The 25964-nt window shown below is 36.0% G+C and overlaps 1 protein-coding gene across 1 annotated transcript; it reads left to right on the forward strand.

Annotated features, from left to right (window-relative positions):
- Positions 1 to 268: 268 nt before the first annotated feature.
- LOC134527806 (heat shock 70 kDa protein cognate 4) lies at positions 269 to 22332 on the forward strand. Its single transcript, XM_063360755.1, has 4 exons — positions 269 to 1108; positions 8711 to 8927; positions 16131 to 16489; positions 20715 to 22332. Exons 2-4 carry the CDS (start codon positions 8723 to 8725, stop codon positions 22119 to 22121), a joined length of 1971 nt encoding a protein of 656 aa, XP_063216825.1. The 5' UTR covers positions 269 to 1108; positions 8711 to 8722; the 3' UTR covers positions 22122 to 22332.
- The last annotated feature ends 3632 nt before the right edge of the window (positions 22333 to 25964 follow it).

Genomic DNA, 25964 nt, shown 5'->3' on the forward strand with positions numbered 1-25964 from the left:
CGCGACATGTCATCGACAGTATAAATCTCGAGTTCGTGTTTGTTATTGTATTGTGTCTCCCTATCCCAGCTAGGAATCAGTGTATTATGCTGCACAGGGCCTGTGATGTGATACCAGCTAGGGACCACCCAAACCACGAACTTCGCCAATGGTCCTGGCGGGCCACGCAAGTGCAACACACCCACCAAACCCAAATTTGTTTAGACGCTGAGCTAACCTGGCGCCCTCCTGAAACACTATTTGAATCGGAACCAGTTTTCTCGCTGGGATACACGCCCGGTCTCGAACACGAGAACCCGGACGGTGGCAAACTTGTTATTTTAATCTAATATTTTTCTCTACAGATAAGTGTAAATTTTTTATTTTTTAAATTTTCTCTAGAATAATTGCTAAGGTAGGTTCGATATTGTTTCCCATCTTAGCGGACGGGGTGTTTGTGATAAACTGAATTTTATTGCACTATATTGTAAATCGACGGAGTGTGTGTAAACAAGATTGGAAGGTTACATATGACTTAACTGTATAGTGACAATAGAAATGGGGCTATGAACCCGAAAGATAATTTTTTTTATATTACTGGTAAAATTATACATTTAACAAATATTTCATCATCCTTTATCACAGTACGATTAATTGTACAGTAAAATAACAATTTTTTTTTTTCGTAGTGGTTGTAAATACTTTACAAAAATATATTATTTGATTGCACTTGTACCACACCTACTACTGAAATGTAGATTTCGGCGAAAGAAACAAAACTAATTATTTATGTCAGTTTTCTTTTAGTAATAAAAGTTGTTTTAAATACTTTTATTAAAAAATTTATTGATTAATATTTATGTGGTTTTAAAATAAATAATGATTGAAGCAGCTAATACATTCTGGAATAATTTTTTCGCGGTATTGAGCGGTGACGCAATGCGCGTGACTTCTCGTTCAGTAAGGGCCATTGCCATTGGCTGTTCGCAAAGAACCTTCCAGAAATCAGCGTATCATCCTTCATAAGTGACTGCATTAGCCATTGTAGAATTAATCTTGAGAAGAGACGCCATACTGTAACACGAGTTAAGAGAAGTTTCTTCGAGTTTTGTCTGTAATATATTTCAAGGTATGTTTGGTTGGATTTATTTGCTGTATAACAATTGGAATTGATTTAGATGTGTAGGATGTAACGGGAAATTTGTATATTCGTATGATATTGTCTCTTAATGATTTCGATAATTGTGGCAATTTATTGTAGCAACGTGGTACATCATTCTTGTTTCGAGTCATAACGCTTTGTGAATTGTAAATGTACAGAATACTTTTTCGGTTCATATTTTTAAACGTGGTGGGTTGATACTTTAATTTGGGGAAGTTATTAGTGTGAACAGGTGTTCACTTTTTGAATTTTTATTAATAATGCTGCGTATTTGACTCCATGAAACGTTCTGGAGAATTAAGTTTAATTTTTACTACTTTTGTGTCCTTATGTGTTATATTTTCTTGTCTTGCGATTTGCGTAAAGGCCGTATTCCCTGTTTTAAAGCAAAAATCCCACTGCATTCAAAATTCAGCCATTTTGTACAGACTTATAAAATACATATTTGGTACTTAGTTAAAAGTAATTAAAGATTGTACTATTCTCGTCGATCGTGTGTGTTTTGCCGTTATAATGGAACGTGAATTCCTACTAAACCTTTATGAAAATGTTTATTTCTTAATTATATAACGTCCTTGGTTAGGCCTTGTAATCGCCATTTTAGAATGCTGGAACTAGCCATGTTACATTTTCCTTATAATGTTTGACGTTCTGTACTTTTTCTAGTGCCTTTGAGGCGCTACTTTATAATGCTATGTTTTATGGATGGAATTAACTAATTAATTTTAACTTGCTTGATTTTTGTTGTAATACTACTACTGACGGACCAGAATACCTATTACCGCCGACCTTGCTGCCTAAATGTTTTTAAGTGTTAAAGTTTCTTCCATTAAATGTTAACATACGTTGAACATATTTTTAATTGTAAATATTTTAATAGAAGTGTGAAAACAGTTTAATTCTTTATTAAGTGCTTAACTTTTATGATCATTATTGGTATAAAAGATACATTTTCATCAGTATTTAAGATTTATGGTCTGTTGGCAGCATTAAAATTAAAATGTATTCGATTGTGAATCACTCTGCTTTCTGATGGACGCGATAAATCATTGTTTTTCTGGAGAGATTCCTGTCCCTGTTGCCACCCTATTTTCTTGATACTAGCAGAGCGGCAGCTTGATCATGTGCTTCTTTAGAAATTCTGGTAATTTTCTTGCGACACAATCATTAGTATTAGGAAAATACTGTATTCAGAAACTTGAAACATTTTTCTATATATCTTGAAAATGGTATTTTTATATTCCAACTTTTTCTGAGGAATCTCGTAGTTATAGCTTACATTATAATACGAGTGTATTGATGCAGATGCCACAATTTTTTTTATGCTGTTGTACATGGAGAATCTTAGAATATGCAAACTTAATATTCACAACAGTCCATTCTGAGGCTGCATTTGTGCATGTTGTTACAACAAATATGTTTGTTATATTTTGAGAATATTCAGGTTAGCATCATTAAAAATACTTTTACAGTAGAATCTCTTTATAAAGTACATCAATAAAGCCTCAACTTTAATGAAAGTACTTTATTCTGAAAGTTACCTTTAAAACGTATTTTTGAATTTTAAAAAATAAAGTAGTAGGGGATCAAAAGTTACATTAGCTTGGAAGCAAATATTTGTAAAACAAGAAGAATTAAATAAAAAAAAATTATCGAACTTAATACAGTAGCCTAAATTCTAGGCCTACATACACAAAATTTATATCTGTCGAACACAAAATGACAAATGGGTTAAACTACTTTGCAAATATGTACATTTATTGGGATAGAATTCCCTGGTCATCTTCTAGGTGAAGTCTCTTGCGACCATCAGATAAAGATGACTGTTCATACAGTTTAATAATTTTTTCGCGATCTTTTATTATTGTTGACAGTGTAGTGTGAACCAAACCAAACGAATGTGCCACATCTGCATTTTTCCTGCCTTTGTCAACTTCTTTTAAAATTTCCACATTTTCCTTCAAAGTAAACTGCTTGCATTTATCTTTTTGCCCATCCATCCTGATTAAAATATTCAATCAACAATATTGTTTTCCGCGTGCCACGTCAAACGTAAACAAACCTCTCATCCATAGATAACCATAGCTCCACATTAGTAGCGAGCGTCGAACATGGCTGTGCCAGGCAACATTCCGACCTTCGTGGCAAAACAAAGCGCGTCGGCCATGTTGCGACACCAAACATTTTAAAAATTAACCTGCAAAAATTAACATTATTGGATTTTCTATTTTGTATATAATTTAAAATATAATTTTATTTAACGTTCGTGTCTGCGGTAATTGAAACTTAAAACGTGCTCCATAAATAATCAAAAGATGGCGCAGCTAAAAACAATTGTCTTGTAGAGGGGCGAGACAGCAATTGATTGTTTAGATTGTCTCGTGCACTAGTGTGTGATCCACGGAGGACGAATGGCGCGTTATACTGTACTATGATTCTATGAATCGATACAATGTTTGTTTACGTTTTGTACTTGCTAACGATTCTTGAAAGTGATATAAATTAATCGTAATGTACATTTATATTAAAGAACCCCTGCGCAAAATAAGTAACTATTATGTAAAATTTTCCTGATAACTGGAAAAGAATGGTCGTTGTATTGAAAGGTAGGATACGTTTTTAACGTTAAAGTGAAATATTTTTGCATTGTTTACATTGGTGTTTTGAGCGGGAATTTAAAATCATACGTTGAACTGAAAGATACGTTATTCTGAAGTACATTGTAACGGAATTTCAATGTAATATATTGTGGATGTTTATTTAGGTTAAGTATAGCTACATTAAATATACTGTAAAATGATTTTAATTCTTGCTTGGGAATTACATTGTAGTGCAGTAACTAGTTCAGTATTCAGAGGACTGAATAGTTTCTCAGTTTACAGTTTGCCTCTTGCACGAGCAATTCTAATAATATTAGAGCCACATTAAAAATACTTTAATAAAGTTTGGATGGTTGATTTTGTGGTAAATATGTAGAGTAGCGGTATTTAAAAAAAAAATGTTAAAAATCCGAAAATACTTTTATTATATGCTTTTTCACTTCCTCTTTTCATTAAACCCGGCAAAGATAAGAAATTCCAAATACTTTAGGAGATATCAAATTTTTTAATGTTCATCACAATACCTGTGCATTCATGCGGCGTTTACCATTGTTTCTTGTTTATGAGTAACCCGCCTCTCAACTTAAGTGAGTTTTTAAAGTTTCAAATTTTAATGTTTTATTTGTTATTTGGATATTGTTGCGCAAGTAATAAGTAAAAAAAAATTACGGTAAATATTTACAATCGCGGTAGATGCCAAAAAAAAATGCTAAAAATCTGAAAATACTTTTATTCTGGGTAAATATTTACAATCGCGGTAGATGCCAAAAAAAATGCTAAAAATCTGAAAATACTTTTATTCTGTGCTCTTTCACTTCCTCTTTTCAAATCAACCGGCGGAGGTAAGAAATTCCAAATACTTTAGGAGATATCGAATTTTTAAATTTTCATCACAATACCTGTGAATTCAGGCGGCCACCATTGTTTCTTGTTTACGAGACGAGTATGATTTTTTTTCCCGCGACGTAGGTGAACGACTACATTGTTGCTTGTTTAGGAGTATCTATTAAAATCTGAAAATACTTTTATTATAGTTATGTTAGGTTAGCTACATTAAAACACTTTAAAACACTATGGACGGTTAGTTAGGTTAGTATAGCTACATTAAAATAAACAGATAAATATAAATATTAATAAATAAAACCGAGGTTGGCCGAAGGTAAATGGTTCGGGTGTAATCGGGAATGGCAGAACTTTATATGCGTCTTTATTTACCGTTCGTGAATGCCTAATTAATTAAAATGGTCGATTAGGTCAGGTCAGTTACATTATTAATACTTTCAAACTAAGCAGACATTAAAAATAATATAAATTAATTTTAATGGTTGTTTAGTTTTAAAGTATTTATAATGTAGCTGACCTGACCTAACAAACCGGGACAAAGGATGAACGGTAGGAACTCACGTACTTTTTTTTACTTATTACTTGCGCAACAAATAAAACATTAAAATTTGAAACGTTAAAAACTCAGATACGTTAGAGGCGGGTACATTCCTTTGCCATTAGTAGAAAATGATGTAGTCGTTCTACCTACGTCGCGAAAATAAAAAATCATAAACGTAAACAAGCAACAATGGTCGGTTCACCTACGCGGAAAAAAATCATACTCGTCTCGTAAACAAGAAACAATGGTGGCCGCCTGAATTCACAGGTATTGTGATTAAAATCTAAAAATTCGATATCTCCTAAAGTATTTGGAATTTCTTATCTCCGCCGGTTTTAATGTAAAGAGGAAGTGAAAGAGCATATAATAAAAGTAATTTCAGATTTTTAGAATTATTTTTCGCAAATACCGCTACTCTACATGTTCAAAATTTAGAAATTCCATATCTCCTAAAGTATTTGGAATTTCTTATCTCCGCCGGTTGATTTGAAAAGAGGAAGTGAAAGAGCATAGAATAAAAGTATTTTCGGATTTTTAGCATTTTTTTTGGCATCTACCGCGATTGTAAATATTTACCTTATTCTGTGCTCTTTCACTTCCTCTTTTCAAATCAACAGGCGGAGGTAAGAAATTCCAAATACTTTAGGAGATATTGAATTTTTAAATTTTCATCACAATACCTGTGAATTCAGGCGGCCACCATTGTTTCTTGTTTATGAGAAGAGTATGATTTTTTTTTCAGCGACGTAGGTGAACGACTACATTGTTGCTTGTTTAGGAGTATCTATTAAAATCTGAAAATACTTTAATTATAGTTATGTTAAAATACATTAAAATACTTTAAAAATAAAAAACTATGGACGGTTAGTTAGGTTAGTATAGCTACATTAAAATAAACAGAGAAATATAAATATTAATAAATAAAACCGAGGTTGGCCGAAGGTAAATGGTTCGGGTGTAATCTGGAATGGCAGAACTTTATGTGCGTCTTGATTTACCGTTCGTGAATGCCTAATTAATTAAAATGGTCAATTAGGTCAGGTCAGTTACATTATTAATACTTTAAAACTAAGCAGACATTAAAAATAATATAAATTAATTTTAATGGATGTTTAGTTTTTAAGTATTTATAATGTAGCTGACCTGACCTAACAAACCGGGACAAAGGATGAACGGTAGGAACTCGCGTAATTTTTTTACTTATTACTTGTGCAACAAATAAAACATTAAAATTTGAAACGTTAAAAACTCGCATACGTTAGAGGCGGGTACATTCCTTTGCCATTAGTAGAAAATGATGTAGTCGTTCTACCTACTTCGCGAAAATAAAAAATCATAAACGTAAACAAGCAACAATGGTCGGTTCACCTACGCGGAAAAAAATCATACTCGTCTCGTATACAAGAAACAATGGTGGCCGCCTGAATTCACAGGTATTGTGATGAAAATCTAAAAATTCGATATCTCCTAAAGTATTTGGAATTTCTTATCTCCGCCGGTTGATTTGAAAAGAGGAAGTGAAAGAGCATATAATAAAAGTAATTTCAGATTTTTAGAATTATTTTTCACAAATACTGCTACACTACATGTTCAAAATTTAAAAATTCCATATCTCCTAAAGTATTTACAATTTCTTATCTCCGCCGGTTGATTTGAAAAGAGGAAGTGAAAGAGCATAGAATAAAAGTATTTTCGGATTTTTAGCATTTTTTTTGGCATCTACCGCGATTGTAAATATTTACCAAAATTACGTGAGTTCCTACTGTTCATCCTTTGTCCCGGTTTGTTAGGTCAGGTCAGTTACATTATAATTACTTTAAAACTAAACAACCATTAAAATTAATTCACATTATTTTTGTCTGCTTAGTTTGAAAGTATTTATAATGTAACTGACCTGACCTAATCGACCATTTTAATTAATTAGGCATTCACGAACACACGGCAAAATAAAAATGGCGGCGGTCGAATGATTGCACAGGTCTTGTATTGCAAAATAAGAATGGCAATATCTCCTAAAGTATTTGGAATTTCTTATCTCTGGCGGGTTTAATGAAAAGAGGAAGTTAAAGAGCATATAACAAAAGTATTTTGGGATTTTTAAAATTTTTTTCGCAAATACCGCTACTCTACATATTTACCGATTTTGTTAGTATAGCTATATTAAAAATGTGTAATTGGTTGATTAGGTCAGGATAGCAATATTGCAAATTGGTTATTCCTAAGCAACCATTTAAAACATGTGAAAGTATTTTTAATGTAGCTAACCAAATCTCAATATTTGACTAAGTTCTCGAAAACATAAACACACAAATTCACACAAATTCACCCTGGAAAGCAAAAAAAAATAGGAGTGGCTGTGTCAATGCACAGGTATTGTAATGCAACATGTAAATTGATTTCTCAGAACCCAGTATAAATTTAGAAATGCTGGTATTTTTTTCAGGGTAAATGAGGAATTTCTTTAGGGTTTGAAAACGTATTTTCTGAATGTTATTATTTGCAGAAAATCTGAGACACATGAAATTTAAGAGATTTTTATGCAGGATGTTCTTATTTTGGAAGGTTGGGAATTTCTTGAAATGTGGAGTAGTCGGGAAAATTCCTCAGTGCTAGTAATTTGAGGGAGGGGGAGGGATTTCATGCTCTTTTGCTAGTTTGAATTATAATCCTAAACAAGCTATGGGAGTGGTTGAGGCTGTATTTTTGTTGTCAAAATGGCAAAAAAAACTAAATCATTCTAAATTATTTGGTGAAATTTGAAATTTTATTGCAATTTTTCGTGGGCACCATGCTAGGACTATAGTGTAGCATGCCAGATCATCCAGCCAAGATACATTGTCCACCCCATCATCTCAGATTTGGATTAAATTTGGTACATGATATCGTCAGACAAAAATAAGACCCTGTATTTTTCATATTGAAATATTGCTCTAGTTAGGAATTTAAAGCCCTTCAAAGTTTCCCTTTGGTGGAAGTAATGTGCAACCAAATTCAACTGACATCTTGCTTCAACATACATTTGTAATAACATAAATGTAGAAAAAAAATGAATTTCATCATACTTTTTTAGAATTTTATGTAGATTTCAAAAATCACTCATGAAATGTAATTAAATGCCTGGAAGTAACGTGTCATTTTTAAGGTTTTTGTATGCAGTTTTCATTGTTTCACTTGACTCCCACCAAGGCAATCTTGGTTTGATTCTCAGCAAGAGTGAAACCCAGAATTTTGCATTTGTGGAACGTGAACATTGCTGTGTTGGGATGGATTTTCTCATGGCACTAATGTTAACTTTGATATTTATCCATCATTTGATTATTAGCATGTTGTAGCCTTTCATAGTCTAATGGTCTCAAATGTTTAGAAAATTTACTGTTTACGATGATGAAGGTTTATAAAATGGGTCTTTCGTAGAATAATATCTTATTGTGATGGTGAGGATGTACAGAATGTAAATGAAAGTAGTTAAAAATTTACATAAAATGTCATTAGGCTTATTAACTAGGCAGATAATGTGGAACTTGGAGAAGTAAGTGTTCTGTCTGGGTAATGCCATCCATGCTAACAGTTAGCATTTGGTTGCAGCACTAACCAAACATGGCCAAAGCACCAGCAGTAGGAATTGATCTGGGCACCACGTACTCTTGCGTGGGTGTCTTCCAGCACGGCAAGGTCGAAATCATCGCTAACGACCAGGGAAACCGCACCACACCCAGCTATGTGGCCTTCACAGACACTGAGCGGCTCATCGGCGATGCCGCCAAGAACCAGGTCGCTATGAACCCTTCCAACACCATCTTCGGTAAGTGGGTGAGGTGATATCTTTGCTGTTTGGGTCAATATTTGAAATTATTTTTCTAAGGAAGGAAATTTGAATAGATTTTTGTGTCTTGTGTCTACTATTGTAACTATTGGTCAATAGTAGGGCTGTACGGGATAGGTAATTTTGGTTCGGGAAAAATTCGGGCGGGAAGCTATGATTTCCCTCGGGAAACGGGACGGGAACGGGAATTATTTAAAAGTGCAATTTGTATCCAAGCAAATTAATTTATTTAAAAAATGGGCTATCAAAACCATATCATTTTAACTTTTAAAAGCCATAGTATTAAAATAAAAATTTTGAAAAAATAAACAATACTATGAAATGCCTCCATTTTCGTGTATGAACACCAGTTTCTCTGTATGTTCTGAGGTAAGGGACATACGCTTGGGGGATACAATGTTCCCAGCAGAAGAAAACACACGTTCACTTGCTGTTTCTGTTGCAGGGATGCCTAAATACTGCATTGCAACTTTACACACGTTAGGGAACGCATCTTTTCCTTTTTCTCTCCACCACTTTAGGGGATCATCACTTCTTTGTATAACAGGCATACTGAAATAGCAATCAGTTTCTGATGACATGATCTGGTTACTTGATTCGCTCTCAGCAAGTTCGTCAAAAACACTCCAGAGAGAAGTAGAACTCTGTGCCAACTCACTGGTACCTGCAGTTGTTACTGAAAGAAAAAGAAACACCACATTCTTACACAATGCTATAGTGGCTTTTGTATAAATAAAATAACTAGGCCTACAAATAAATTAAACAATATCTGGTTGTGCCGTTGCCTGTGTGATTTCTTTTACTTTTTTATCCAGGTGGTTACGTGCTAAAAGTTTTTCTTCCGTTGGAATTACAACAGCCTAAAACCTCGGGTCTACTAACATTGCAGTATAGTATGGCTCTTTTCGATCGTAGCATGGAAATCGTGCTTGGAGAGCCAGAAGTACCTCATTTGCAAACTCCCATCCCTGTTTTGCATTGGTGTTGATGTAGGCCTTCAGACAATTTTTTAGAGAAAAAATGACCGGAATGACCATTGATGCTGATGGTGAACGTTCACCACAAAGTTGGGTTGTAGCATCATACAATGGTTGCAATATATTAATGTAAGAGTCAATAAGGTTCCATTCACTCAACTGCAGATTGTCCATGTTCAGTGTTGGTAAGTGACGAGAAAGAGGTATCTTGTTGTCAAACAATCTCTTCAGCATTAAAAACTCTGAATTCCATCTTGTCTGACAGTCTTGAATCAAGTTTAGTACCGGCAGATCTAGTTCTTCTTGAATTCGATGCAACTGTTCAGTTGCTCGCGCGCTGTGTTTGTATCGTCCAACAATAGAACGTGACTTTTTCAGTACCTCTTTGATCTCGCATGTTACTTTAACGGCGTCTTGCAATACAAGCTGCAGTGTATGTGCAAAGCACTGCAGCTGCGTAAACTTAAGTTTGCATAGCGAAAGTCCCAACTTAAGGTTTCGTCCATTATCACTCACAATGTACATGTCCACTTTGTCCCCTGCATTTTCTAAGTCCCATTCATTGAAGCACTCTACTAGTTTCTCACTAATTGCTTCACCAGTGTGTCCACCAGGAAAGCTGTAACACCCTAAACAGTACTTCTTCATGTCAAAATCTTCAATAAAATGACATGTCAGCGACATGAATGCTTCGTTGCTAGCAGATGTCCACAAATCACAAGTGAATGATAAAGAAGCAATTTTGGATAAACTTATTGCATTGGCAATATGTTCAGACATTTTTGCCTTTGTTTTGTTGTACAGTTCAGGTATTACTCTTCTTGAAAAAGTGTTACGAGATGGCACTGAATAAAGTGGTTGAGCTATTTTAAGGACTTTTTGAAATTTATGATTTTCCACTGTACTGTATGGCAACATAGCATCAGCTATCCATTCCCCAATACAGTTCGTCAGTGAAATGGCCCTTTCATGTGTTGAAGGCCATTTGTAAGCATCGTCTAAGCGAAGTTGCTTCTTTGTTGGTTCTAAAGTTTTTTCCCCAATATTTCCGCCTTTCCGTGTTGCTTCTATCTGTTCAAGTTCTTTTTTCAAATTTGGATGTTGCATCAGATGTCGAAGCAACCCAGATGTGCTACCAAAATTGGTTTTTAAAACCTTTTTTGCATTGTTTACACTGTGCAGACACATTATCTGGCATTTTTTGGTAAAAAGACCAGATAGGAGTTTTTAATTTGGTGTGGCGACTTTCCATGATGAAATTCACGTACGTAAACACACACACCTTATGTAAAAAACTTCACACTAAAATACTCGCCAACACAGATATCACAATGCTTTTAAAACCGGAGTAAAATACATTGAATATCTTGTTCTGTAGAGAAAGGAACCTGAATCTCTGGCGCTCGGCTTTGTGTGTGGAACAGCATCGGTGACAAACTTTATGATATGTAAATATTTAGAAATAACATTTCACCACAGTTTCTCTCAACGCCTATCTTTGCTTTCACCGTCGTTTGTCCTAAACACCAAAATTATGAACGTTCAAATACATTTCGATGTAATATACATCAGGGTCGCCAACGTCTTTCCGCAATATTTCTTATTTGTTAAAACGAACATCACCGAACATGCACGAAGACGCCATATTTACAAGACTTTGAACGTTCACATCACCAAACGTTTTACTCATGGCCGTATGGTACACCTTGGCAAGTGGCACAAAAAAAAATGTTTACAATGGCAAACGAAGCTGAGAAATTGCCGTGGCCACCAACGCACCTAGTAAAGTAAACTAAATACAGTTTACACAATTCGCTTTACTTTTATTGTTCCGTCTAAACGTGTGTCACGGTTAGCTATAAAATGGAGCGCTAATGCAACATTAATTGCGGGAAATGCTTAGCATTAAACGGGAAAATAATGCATTAAAACTATAGGGAAAATAACGGTGCCAGTAAAAAAAATACGTTAATTACGCAAATTCGTATATCTCAGGTACGTAAAAATGAGGTTCTACTGTCATCACAGAAAACTTATGTTCCGTTACGAAGACACCTAAAGATAGGTTACGCAGTGATTTTATCAGAAAAATTATCAATATACATTTTCGGGAAATATTACTTTCCCGAATAATTTCGGGAAAAATTCATTCCCGAAATTTCCCGAAAAATCGGGATCCCGCCCAGCTCTAGTAAATAGCATTTGTTCTTTGAATGTTGACTTCCCTGGGACGATACAGCAGCCTCTCTAGTCATCTTCAGTAATCTGTGCACGTGGCCTTTATCAAAAGCTTGAACAAAGATGGTGTCTTCTGGTCCTTTCTCTTTCCCTGTTTTTTAAAGCCTGATGAAATTACCGTATTGGCCCGAATATAAGGCGACCCCGAATATAAGGCGACCCCGAATATAAGGCGACCTGCAGTTTCAGGAGGCCAAACAAATGTAAAAATAATTTTTGGTAGAAATTAATGTGAAAATTCATTAGACATACATTTTGTGTTGATAAATGGTTTTTGCATTTATGTATAACAATTAATTTATATTTATCACATTACTTATTTAAAATAAGTTTGAATGGCCTACCCTAAAAGTCAAAAGAAAACAATTAGAAAATTTTTACATTTTTAAGTATTACACTAGAAATTTTTTCGTATGTTTACTCTAATGAAGCTGCATAATTGTCATCTTCAGAGCTGTTTATTTGTCTAGGGCTCATTCCCCGCCGTTCCACCGATGTGTGATTGTTCATTTTTCACAGTTTACTGTATCTACGAATTTAAAATTTTTACAATGGCTATTAATCCCTCTTAAAATACAGCATTTAACTTTCCGTTTGACTTAAGCTACATATTACCACAGAACAAGGCGTATTACTATTTAGTAGTGTGTTAAACGTAAAAAAAGCAAACAAAGAATGCATCTTGCCGGAACAAAACAAGTGGCTAGCTGACATGATGAAGCATACGGCCAAGAATAACTTCGGTTACGTGACCGCGTATATTTGCCATATTACTCTCTGACAGAGAGAGTCTGTTCTATGAATTTGAAAGAATAATCTATTATAATTATGAAAGGTTTTTACATAAATAAAGAGTGGATTATTAAAATAGCTTTTGAAGCAACGTACCAAATTCCTGTTAATATGGCGTCTTCGTGCGTGTTCGGCAATGTTCGTTTTACAACAAAGAAATATTGTGGAAAGACAGTTGGCAGCCGTGAATTTCCATACATTACATCCAAAATGTTTGTAAACGTAAACAATCGTTCTGAAAATAACTGTGATATTTTAGTACAAATATTACCGTTAAAAATCTGAAGATAAATTACCGTAAATGTTAACACGCGATTGTACACAAAGTACAAATATGAATTATGAAATAAAAGGTTGCCATTTTGAGATGCTTCAACATTCACGTTTTTACTCAAGAACAAATATTTTAATTTTCAACTTCAAACAATTGTGAATTACTGCAATATTAGGTGGATTTATCGTTTTTCTCCGTGTGAGGTAACAACGTTTTAGTTAATATAAAAAATTGTGAACGTTTTATTAAACAATGTTTCTACTGTAGCTTTCAGCTTGGAACTAATGTTTGCGGTTCTGACGTCTTGGGTGCGAAAATAAGGCGACTTCCAATTTTTGCATCTCTCGTTTATGTAAAAATGGTCGCCTTATATTCGGACCAATACGGTAGTACGTACTTACCTAACAGTTTTCTCTCCTTTACCCCTTTGTTTCACTGGATAGTGATGAAACTAGCCTGCCTTTATTTATAATGGAAGTTTTGAGTCCAGTTTTGCGACTGAATTGGTTTTAAAAAATTAGCTTCCAAGTATGAGCTAAGAATTTTCTTCAGGTTTTAAAATTTTAAATTGAGACCTTGAATTCTTGGAATTTACCATTGGAATTAATAAGTGAATTTTTTTTTAGAAAAAAATACCAATGAACTACAGATGGCAGCACTTCTAGACTAGGATATTTATAACAAAACCAAATGTTATTTTTTCTATTCTATCATTATTGTTGCCCATTATTGGTGGGTTAAAATTTTTTGTCAGGGTGGCCACTGAACTGGAAAATTGCTGGAAACCTTTAATTAGCCGGAAATATTTTTAGTGTGGGAAACCTTTGAATTTTTGAAAGCAGTCAGGAATGATTAGTTGGTCTAGAAATTAAGAGCTTGGTTGAATAACTGCTCGTCATGCCTGCAAATTGCATAACTTAATGCAATTCTTTGGAGTGCTGTTTACAGCTTTGTTGAAAAACTACATGCATTGCCCAAACTGTCACTATTACCATTAAGTGCTCATTACTGGTGAACCTCTGCAGTGACAGAGAATGCTACATGACACGTTTAAGATTTACTGGGTTGCTGGTGATTTACTCATAGTGGAAGTTGGTATTTAATTTCATTGTTTTTTTCCCCTCTTCAAAATATTTTAACCAATTATAATAAGTCATGATCGAAAGCTATTACTTTTATCACATGAAAGACTGGAGGCTCTATTGCAGAATAAAACTAAAAAAAGGTTAATGTGGAAGAAACCTTACTAGTGAAGATGTTTTAATTTCTTAACCTTTTTTTAGGGGTAAGAGAATAACATTGGTAATTGTTCCTTATTGCATAACCATTTTTAGTTATTCATATTGTGAGGTGGACTGCAGCTTACCCCCATGCCCTGATAAAATGGCAGTTAAGCCACTTCTTCCAACTTTGATAGCAGTATTGTCTACAGCCAGGGGGTTGTTATTGGCTAGGAACTACTTTGTTGCGCCCTGATCCACCTATTTTTTAGCTTGAAACTTTTGCGTGTGAACTAACTTTTAGGACGTCAATAATAGTGGTTAAACATTTTCTGAAATTAGACTTTGTAAGAATAAGTGAGCTTACTAAACAGTGGTGAATTCAAATTCCCTCATTTGGAGTGTGGCGGAGGGATACGGAGTGCCGGCGGAAGAGGGGACAGAGGAGGAAGAAGAGGGGCAAGATGGAGGATGGGACGCTGAGAGAAAACGTGGGTGTAAGGTGCACAGGGGAGGAGTAAGGAAGCGAGACTGCAAAAGGACTGGATCGTGTTGCGAGTTGGTTGAGTGGAAGTGATGTGACAAACTCTTGTGTAGCCATTTCTCGGTAACCACTGAACCGCTGGAAAATCCATTTGGTTGGGAGTTGTGCAACAACCAATGGCGCCCGAACAAACCTGAGTCGGGGGTGGAAAACGTTACAATATTTTAAAAATCAAAATTAATGTTTTAATGGTACAATTGAGCATCATACACATTAAACTGTATTTTATTTTAAAATTTTACTTTAAAATTCTTGTAGCATCATATCAGACGGGAAAAATCCCACTATTAAGTGGTGTATGCAAAGTTCTGTTGGAAATATTGGAGAAAGAATTAAATTAGCTACAGGGATAATGGGATTTAATTTTTTCTTTCAAAAAATAATTGAAAGAATGTCAATCGAAAGAAAAATTTAAATTTAGTGAGGGAAAAGTCAAAGAAAATTTATTACAGATTTGTGTGTATTTCCTGTGCTTGCTGTTCATGATTATATATTTGTGCTACCTGTGTTGTAAGTTGTTTTTTATACAAAAGTGTTTTTATAACTATAAAGACAAAGCTTTTGAGGATGTGTTTAATTCATTGTTCAGTACTTCCAGCATCTCACTGCTTGGTTATCTTCAGAGATGGATGATTAAAATAATTAATATTAAAATGATTAGAAAAATGAGTTATCTTTCATGGTTAATTTGTATTGTAGTACGAAAGTATGAAGTTCATTAGTTTTTTGAGTACATTAGTGAATTCCTTACCTATACACTATTTAATCATATGGAAATATTTTTTTTGAGCTTGTAACCTCATAACCTCATTGCTTGCATTTGGAGCAACAACAGCATACTTTAATACTTAATGTTTCTTTGTTGGTCACAGGAAGGTACATAAAAATGGTTGGAAAATTTTATCCTTTAACCTGTGTTGATAAACATGCTACCTTGTTCTTGTAAAGAAAGACTTGCATAACAAACATTCAAACTCGTAACTTATCACATTTGTATATTGATATGTTTAGGTACATTGTTTTATTTCCATGTGGGTATGGAATTAAGTCGGCCATGCTATTTGTTTGTGCTTGTTGGTTGCTGTAGTTTGCGGTAGTGTCGGTCATGACTGACTGGCAGTTTCGGTTATGTTGCAGATGCGAAGCGGCTGATAGGCCGCAGGTTTGATGACCAGACAGTGCAGGCAGACATGAAGCACTGGCCCTTCGAGGTTCTTAGCGACGGCGGAAAGCCCAAGATACAGGTGCAGTACAAGGGCGAGGCCAAGACCTTCTTCCCCGAGGAGGTCAGCTCCATGGTGCTGACCAAGATGAAAGAGACTGCAGAGGCATACCTGGGCAAGACTGTGACTAGTGCTGTCATCACCGTGCCAGCATACTTCAACGATTCACAGCGACAGGCAACCAAGGATGCTGGGGCCATTGCTGGCCTAAACGTACTGCGCATCATCAACGAGCCCACGGCTGCTGCGATCGCGTATGGCCTTGACAAAAAGGTGTGTTAAGCTCAATATTTCTAATCTTTTAGCCAAGTGAAGGGTGCTGGCCTGTAGATTCTCAACCATGTCCATGCTGTAGAAGTGTGGCTTACCATTGCTGAATCATCTTGCCTAATTGGATCTCATGACTCAGTGGCACTTCTGTCAGTGTATGGGTGTCAATTTAAATTTCATTATTTCTGACACAGGATTTGAATAATTTTTATTCAGTTAGTCACTTATTTACATGTTGGCCTGGAACTACCAAACATTATTTTCATGGGAGAGTGGGTTCTGACAAATAATGCTGTCTTCATCCCAGCAACACTAGTTCTGTAGAGAAATGCACAAAATTATTCTCAGTGTGTGAACTTTGAATATGCAGTAGTTAAATTGCTAATATTCTTCTTTCTTGAATTTCTCTGGTTGTATGTTCTAGGAATAAATAACTCTTTGTCCTCTAGTTGTATATGATTTACCTTGTATAGGTCTTTGAAGACAAGTTAGTCAAATAACATTGTTTGCATGGTGGCCTTCATTGGGAATAGAAGCAGCTTGTTTAATATTCTATGTAGTGTTTTCTCTATTCTGAAGGGCAGGAAGCATTTAAATTTGAATGCAATTTCAAGTACAGTGAAACTTATAAAACAATACTGTTTAAAGATATTTACATACCTAGTCAGAATGTGTTGGGGTTAGATTTTCCCATGTAATACACGAAGTAAATTCAAAATGACACCAGTTTTCTATCAAATCCTTGCTAAATGCTTGGCAACTGAAAACATGTTCTGTCGTAACATCGTGTAAAATTGTAACATTGCGATGCCATCTTTTTAATTCGTAATTAGTGTTAAAACTTCACAATTTCTAGTGGTTACTCTGAAAATTCTTGCATTTGATGTCATACACAATGTACAGTAACTAACACAAATAAATATTCATAAACACTCACAATTATTAAGACCTAAAATTAAAGGTAAGCAGTTAATGATCATAAATGAGGACTAATGGGTTGGGTATTTTTTTATCTGTTTAAAACTAATTTAAATGGAGGCTGTGAAACCAGATCTTGTCAATTATTTCTTGCTCCTGATAATGAAAATTCTTTGTATTATTAAAAATAAACTGTAACATTAGAAAATTAACTATTAATTGGATGACGAATATAAACTACATGTCTTACTCTTTATAATTATTAATAGTTAATCATTTACTTTACATTGATTACACTCAAATTAAGTAATTAATGTAAATCTCAAATTGGAAAGTTACCTGCTCTATGGGTACCTGGTTGTGGAGCAGCGACGTAATGAATTGGAAACTGGAGTATCTGAACCTCTCGTGTTAACATTGCATGATGTTTTTGGTTCCGCTAATAGATTCAGAGCGCCTTTTTGTAGGTGTTTTTTCCCGTATAAAACGATTTATTTTGAAGTAGAAATCTTAATATTTATTTGGACATTAACACTTGTTTTATTAACGGAAATACAAAGTTGTCTAATGTGTAAATTTTCTTTTAAAGATGATTTTAAACGTTACAACCTTTGTCTGTTGTGTCGCTCCGTGAACCACATGTAAAAATGTAGCCAGTGCTAGTTGGCATCGTTCATGATTGGTTATGTTGCTTTCCGTATACAGTCAAACCTCATTATTACAAACCTGAAGGGACCATAATTTTAGCACTTTGTAATAACGAGGATTTGTATTAACCAAACTATTGGGATATGACAAAAAAAATTGATTGAACTTTAAATGCCTATATTTACAACCATAAAAGAAAATTATATACACTGTTGGTAGTATAAGCTGGCTTCACTACAGTCAAACCTCTGATCTATCGAACTCGCATGTATCAAATGTCTGTGTTTATCGTATACTTTCTACGGTCCCGGCAATATTGCCATGCAACTAAGGTTAAAAAAGTCAGCTTGTACCGATGTTCGAATTATCGTTTTGTCCGCATTGATCGTACAAAATTTGTGGTCCCGTCACTATAAATTATAATAGATGATCGTTTAACCATAAAGATTTTGCAAAAATAACAATTTCTTAGAAAAAAGCAGTCATAAAAACAGTAACGATAGTATACAGAAGTCTTAAAAATCACCTTAAATCTGCAGCCAAGTAATGGAGCAGTAACAATGAAGACAAGACAAATGAACATCAACTTACGAAAAAATATGATGTACCATAACTACAGTACAAACCCAATTGTTATCGTAAGATAATTACCGTAAAAAGAACTAAAATTCTTTGTATGTACCATACTTACTACAGAAGCACGATAGCTACCACATTTTTAGTACTATAGTTACCGTAACAACCGAGATGTATATTTACCGTGATGGCAATGTATTTATTTATGACATTAAAATTAAAGAACATTATTGGAACAAAAAAAAAGGATTTTAAATTTTTATATGTACGGTTGGCACATGTGAAGAAATAATGCGATCTGAATGAATGCAGTACTACAAAAAGTGAAAAGGGTACTCGTGGATGTTTAGGTTATGGCAGTCTCTCGTTTTTCAGTAATATCGGCCGAAAATTAACAAGCATATCGTAAGTCTGCAGAAATGCTGATTCAACTAAATATTGGCTAAATCGGCTTCTTCAGTTCAGCTCTACATTTGACATGAGTAAACATATTCCAGACTTCAGGATATTTAAAAAGACTTTAATTTCCATGTAGATTTATTGTGCGTATGTTTTTTTTTGCAAGTGTAAATTGAATTAAGTAAAATACTTCCATTTTTATTTTTTTTCAACTGATTAAACTTTAGTCACCAGTAACTGATTATTTCTGACACTAATTTTGAGGTTGAAATATTTTTTCAAAATCTAAGAGTGAAGTCCACATCTATTGAATGTCCGCATCTACTGAATTTTTTTGTTGGTCCCCTGAAAAACTATAGAGGTTTGACTACATGCATAACAATTTGTAAACACTGAAGAAAACAAACACAATGCAACACTTACAGAATAAATCATAATACAAACTTCAATTTCAGTTTTCATTCTCTCTCCATTGTCTACTTCTTTAATAATTTAAACTTTAACTTGCAATGTAAGGTCGTTGCATTTACGTTTCGCAGTCATATTACAAAACAACTCCTACCCAAAATTGAGGTTAAGACACGTGTGTAAACAATGGAAATATCAGAACTTTTTTTCCATAGATTGTTCAAACTTCTACGTATGTACACTTCCGACGACTAATATTAATAACGTATAGAGTACTTTCCTTTTTCGTTTTCAGTTTACAACATGGCATCTTTTCTAGTTTAGTTACTAACAACGCCACTAGAGTTGAACTTTTCATCTTGTTTTTCGACCATTTTGCGCCATAGGATACATACATATATCTTTGGAGAAACGTTTGTTTACATGACGGTTATGAAGACGTTATTTACTTTAGACTTCAGCGGTGAAATTCGTATTAACTGTTAACTTATACAAGTTTAACAGCTACTTGAGGGATCAAAACAACTTCGTAATTCATATTAACCGTATTTCATATTAAAAGTACTGAATAACATAGGAAAGCATACTTTATTTTCTGGGACTGTGAAAGTACTTCGCATAAACGGAAATTTCGTACTAAGCGGATTTGTATTAATGAGGTTTGACTGTAGAGCGCGCGCACACGGTCTTAATATCAATATTAATATCTGCCTATTTGCATGCAACACACGCTCTTGAGTGCCGAATTAACTTCATTTGACGGCCTGCACTCTTTTGTGTTAAGTGAATACTATGACAGTTATGCGTTAGTTCAGGCTCGCATTTGGTTCACAGATTTGGTTTTTCTATTTAAAGTTGAAAGGTTTTTGTTGCATGACTTATGGTTTAAATTGTTCGAAGTGCACTTGTATACTCCACTTTTCAAATAAATGTACTTTCCATGAATGGGTTTTGTTTTTATGAATAACTTTTAATTAACCAAATTTTTTGCATAAGTCTCTTACTTTTCAAACTTGATTTTAGTCTAAAATGTGCGATGATTATGCGACAAGACACGGTATGCATGCTTTGATGTACCTCTAGAGGTTGGGTGGGTTTGAACAAAGATATTTGGTTTAGAAAAAGGGGGGGGGGGTGGCATAGGACCCTTTTTCTCAGGAACTGTGGGGCTTTTGTAACAAGTTTTTATGTGTAACAATCAAAACTTGATTTTTTTGTGAAAACTATTTTAGGCAATCAACAATTTTATATGTTCTTATTAGTATGTTTCATGTTGCAGGGTCATGGTGAACGCAATGTCCTAATCTTCGACCTTGGTGGAGGAACTTTCGATGTCTCCATCCTCACTATAGAAGACGGCATCTTTGAGGTGAAGTCGACTGCCGGCGATACTCACTTGGGTGGTGAGGACTTTGATAACAGGATGGTGAACCACTTTGTGCAAGAGTTCAAGCGCAAGTACAAGAAAGACCTTACTACAAACAAGCGTGCAGTGAGGCGCCTGCGCACGGCATGTGAGCGTGCAAAGCGTACGCTGTCCTCGTCGACTCAGGCCAGCATCGAGATAGATTCCCTGTTCGAAGGCATTGACTTCTATACATCGATAACTCGAGCAAGGTTTGAGGAGCTTAATGCAGATCTATTCCGTGGGACGATGGAGCCAGTTGAGAAGGCATTGCGCGATGCCAAAATGGACAAGGCGCAGATACACGACATTGTGCTGGTTGGTGGTTCGACGCGTATTCCGAAGGTGCAGAAGCTCCTGCAGGACTTCTTCAATGGTAAGGAGCTGAACAAGTCTATAAACCCGGATGAGGCGGTGGCTTATGGGGCGGCTGTGCAGGCAGCCATCTTGGCTGGTGATAAGTCTGAGGAGGTCCAGGACCTGCTCTTGCTTGACGTGACGCCTCTGTCCTTGGGTATCGAGACTGCTGGTGGCGTGATGACTGTGCTAATCAAGCGCAATACCACCATCCCAACGAAGCAGACCCAGACGTTCACCACGTACTCTGACAACCAGCCGGGCGTGTTGATCCAGGTGTACGAGGGAGAGCGTGCCATGACCAAGGACAACAATCTTTTGGGCAAGTTCGAGCTGACTGGCATTCCTCCAGCACCCCGTGGAGTCCCCCAGATTGAGGTGACTTTCGACATTGATGCCAATGGTATCCTGAACGTGACTGCGGTGGAGAAGTCGACGGGTAAGGAGAACAAGATCACTATCACAAATGATAAGGGACGTTTGAGCAAGGAGGAGATTGAGCGCATGGTAAATGATGCAGAGCGCTACCGCGCGGAGGACGAAAAACAGAAGAGCACAATTGCAGCAAAGAATGCGCTGGAGTCTTACTGCTTTAACATGAAGAGCACTGTAGAGGATGACAAGGTGAAGGACAAGATCTCGGATGCAGACAAGACAGCCATCATGGACAAGTGTAACGAGGTGATTCGCTGGCTGGATGCCAACCAGCTGGCAGAAAAGGAGGAGTTTGAGGCCCAGCAGAAGGAACTGGAAGCAGTGTGCAACCCCATTGTCACGAAGCTGTATCAGGGAGCTGGTGGCATGCCTGGGGGTATGCCTGGCGGCATGCCTGGAGGCTTCCCCGGGGCTGGTGGGGCTGCTCCTGGGGCAGGTGCAAGTGCAGGGGCTGGCGGCGCGGGACCCACCATCGAGGAGGTCGACTAACATTCCCACATGATGCCGATGCTGTTGCAGACACAACTTAAAGTTAAATTTCTGGAAAGCTAAGTAATTGGTTATTTCACATTTGTTGGTATTGATGACATTTGTTAAGAATTTTGTTCCTTTGCATTTTCTTTAATGCTGGCTGGTATTTTTGAAATGTAAACAAGACCGGAAATGTAATTTAAATATCAATAAAAACAATGTGATCTGATCTGTGTAGTTTTATTTATCATGGTCATATTTTTGCAATTGATGTATTTGTTTTACTAAAAGTATTTATTGAAAATGCTAGATTTCTTTGAGTATGTGGGGGAAATAAAGAACTGCTATTTTGCCAGGGTTTTTAATTTTAGTATTCCCATAGACCTTAAAGCTCACTTATTTTGGAAACTGTACTTGCAGCCACTTTGTAACCTAATGTGCACATGTTTGTAGTTTTGGAACTGATTAAAATACACAAATTACTACAAAAAAAGCTAAGTAATTGCTTTTGTGAATGTATTGTATCATCTCTGATTTATATTTAAAAAACATTTTTGAAATGTGGCTATGTTTGAAGTGACAGATAAGTAAAAGTATTTATTTCTTGTTGGATATAGAAGTGAAGGAAAATATTAACGTACTAAAATTTTTTGCTGAAGCTACTCAGTGGTTTGGTAATTTGGTTTTGCGGGTGTATATTTTTCTCAACTCAAATTTTTTTGATAATTTATTTATTGGAGAGAATTTTTTTTTCCTGGATTCTGCATCAGCTTGGGAAATTAATCAACTTGAGCTAAAGAATTTTAACTTGTGACAAGGTGAGATGGCTGTGAATACCAACTTGTGAGAGAGTGCTGCATAATCAAGTGATTACACATTATAACTTTGAATTCTGAAGCTGTCTTATTTTTATTATCTTAATTTGCTGGTACAGTTGCATTTCTTGTCAAAAAAGTTTTTCTGCTGCTGTAACACCTTTTGTTGCTATCTTAGAACTATCTACCTTGCCTTCTTTGTTTTGGGGTGAGGTCCAAGGATTTTGTTGGTTTGGTGCATGATCCAAGCAGACTTATCACATGTGAAATTTTATTGTGCAGCATTTGAAACTAAGCAACTATTCAGTTATGGTAAAGACTAGTAGTGAATGTTCGGCTTCTTTTTGGAAAGGTTTTGGTGGGTGTTAAAGCTGTTATGTGCGGTGTAACTTAATGTGCCTCGTAAACCTTGAAAGCATTCTGTCTCTTGAAATCTTGGGAGCCTGCAGCTTTTGCATCTGGTTGCATTCTTGGGTACTTGCAGTTGTTGCATCTTATGGATATCTCTGGGCCTGAAGCTTTCACATCTTTTGTTTTGATCTTGGGAGCCTGCAGCTGTTGCATCTCCTTTTGAACTGGGAGCCTCTGTGTTGTATCTTGTTTCGATCTTGCAGCTGTTTGATTTTGGGAGCCTGCATCTGATACATCTCATCTCAATTATGGAATTGTCATCTTGTCAAATTTTGAGAAGTGTTGCATCTGGTTGCAATCTTGTGTGCTTGCAGCTGTTGCATCTAGTTACCATGAGCTTGCAGCTGTTGGGTTGTTCATGGATATCTTGGGAGCCTGCAGCTGTCGCATTGATCGTGGATATCTTCGGGAGCCTGCAGCTGTCGCATTGATCATGGATATCTTCGGCAGCCTGCAGCTGTCGCATTGATCATGGATATCTTCGGCAGCCTGCAGCTGTTGCATTGATCATGGATATCTTCGTGAGCCTGCAGCTGTCGCATTGATCATGGATATCTTCGGGAGCCTGCAGCTGTCGCATTGATCCAGTATACCTTTGAAGCCTGCAGATGTAATGTCTCATCTTGATCATGGAATTTTGTCATGTCTTATTGCAATCTTGGGAGCCTGCAGTTTTAGCATCTGTCGTGTCTCATGTATATCTTGGGAACCTGCAGCTGTTGTCTTACCATGGATATCTTGGGAACCTGCAGCTGTTGTCTTACCATGGATATCTTGGGAACCTGCAGCTGTTATGTCTTACCATGGATATCTTGGGAACCTGCAGCTGTTATGTCTTACCATGGATATCTTGGGAACCTGCAGCTGTTATGTCTTACCATGGATATCTTGGGAACCTGCAGCTGTTATGTCTTACCATGGATATCTTGGGAACCTGCAGCTGTTGTCTTACCATGGATATCTTGGGAACCTGCAGCTGTTGTCTTACCATGGATATCTTGGGAACCTGCAGCTGTTATGTCTTACCATGGATATCTTGGGAACCTGCAGCTGTTATGTCTTACCATGGATATCTTGGGAACCTGCAGCTGTTATGTCTTACCATGGATATCTTGGGAACCTGCAGCTGTTATGTCTTACCATGGATATCTTGGGAACCTGCAGCTGTTATGTCTTACCATTGATATCTTGGAAGCTTGCAGCTGTCGCATTGATCGTGGCAATCTTGGAAGCTTGCAGCTGTCGCATTGATCGTGGCAATCTTGGAAGCTTGCAGCTGTCGCATTGATCGTGGCAATCTTGGAAGCTTGCAGCTGTCGCATTGATCGTGGCAATCTTGGAAGCTTGCAGCTGTCGCATTGATCGTGGCAATCTTGGGAGCCTGTAGATGTTGTGTTGCGTTTGGTTTTCTTTAGAGTTTATTTCTGCTGCAGATTTGATTTTTTTTATTGCTTTAATTTTAATTAATGTAAAATCTGTTTCATTCTACATATCTGCCAACTTGTATGATTTTCCCGTAATTTGTACGTAAAATAATTCATATTACGATTGTACGGAAATTCAGGACATATTACAATTTTTGTCTTCTAAAATGCAGTATAATATTTTAGTGCTCATATAAATGTACTGTTTGAGCAGCATTTGTTATTTAACCAAATAATGCGAAGCTTGCAGAAGAAAACAAAAGAATTCAGTAGTTACTTTTCTGTGAACCGTGACAGTGATGTGATTAGGGCGGAATGTTATTTTACAAGCTTTTTAGTGGAACATAACCATCCATTCAGCGTCGCCGACCACGCCGGGCATTTGTTTCGAAAAATGTTCCCAGGGTCTCGTATCGCAAAAATTTAAAGCTGTGGGCGCACTGAAACTTCAGCAATAGTAAAAGAAATGGCTTCCAATACTACTACTTCAGTAGTAAAGTGCTTGCAAAGTGACCCATATACGCTAGCTACTGATGGAAGCAATAACGCAAGTAATAAGTTACCGTATTTATGCAGATGTAGGCCGCACCTTTTTTTCCAAAATTATGATCCCAAAAATTAGGGTGCGGCCTATTAGTGAGATAAAAATAAAAAAAAAAAACATTTTTTCCCAAAAAAAATTTTTAAATTTGTCAATATACAATTGATTAAACTAATTTTAAATGCATGAAACTCTAAAGTATAAACAAATAAGTACTTACATGTAATAAAAAATAAACGACTCGCCTACAATGTAAACAAAGAATGGGCTGCTGCCGATCGTCCCTAACCTCTCGTGATGCACCATAGCAGCTGGCTGGCAACTGCCGCTCACAAAATAGTTTTCTTGAACATTAGGTAAAGTAATACAGGAAAGCTTCACTATAAAGAACACGAAGGGACAAAAAAATAGTTGAGTTTGTTATACTGAAGTTCTTTATACTGAAACATAAGCATTGTTATAAATATGTATACCGATAAACACATGAAACATCTTAAGTGTACTAAGGTTCAGTATCAGTCATTAGTCTATGGCCGCTTGAAGAACCTGTTCACATACTCTCTGCTGATGCTTTGTCTATGGTCAGGAGACACATTGTAGGCAGAGCTGCCAACCTCAAATCACACCCATCAGTAATGACAATTACATATATGGAAAAAGTACATGTATG

Source organism: Bacillus rossius, chromosome 1 (assembly GCF_032445375.1).
Source record: "Bacillus rossius redtenbacheri isolate Brsri chromosome 1, Brsri_v3, whole genome shotgun sequence".
Lineage (NCBI taxonomy): Eukaryota > Metazoa > Arthropoda > Insecta > Phasmatodea > Bacillidae > Bacillus > Bacillus rossius.

What these genes read in the sequence shown, in the direction of transcription:
- LOC134527806 (XM_063360755.1), top strand. Translation starts at nt 8,723, where the DNA reads ATGGCCAAAGCACCAGCAGTAGGAATTGATCTGGGCACCACGTACTCT. An exon ending in CCCTTCCAACACCATCTTCG is followed by an intron (nt 8,928 to 16,130) that starts GTAAGTGGGTGA and finishes GTTATGTTGCAG; the next exon opens with ATGCGAAGCGGCTGATAGGC. An exon ending in CGTATGGCCTTGACAAAAAG is followed by an intron (nt 16,490 to 20,714) that starts GTGTGTTAAGCT and finishes TTCATGTTGCAG; the next exon opens with GGTCATGGTGAACGCAATGT.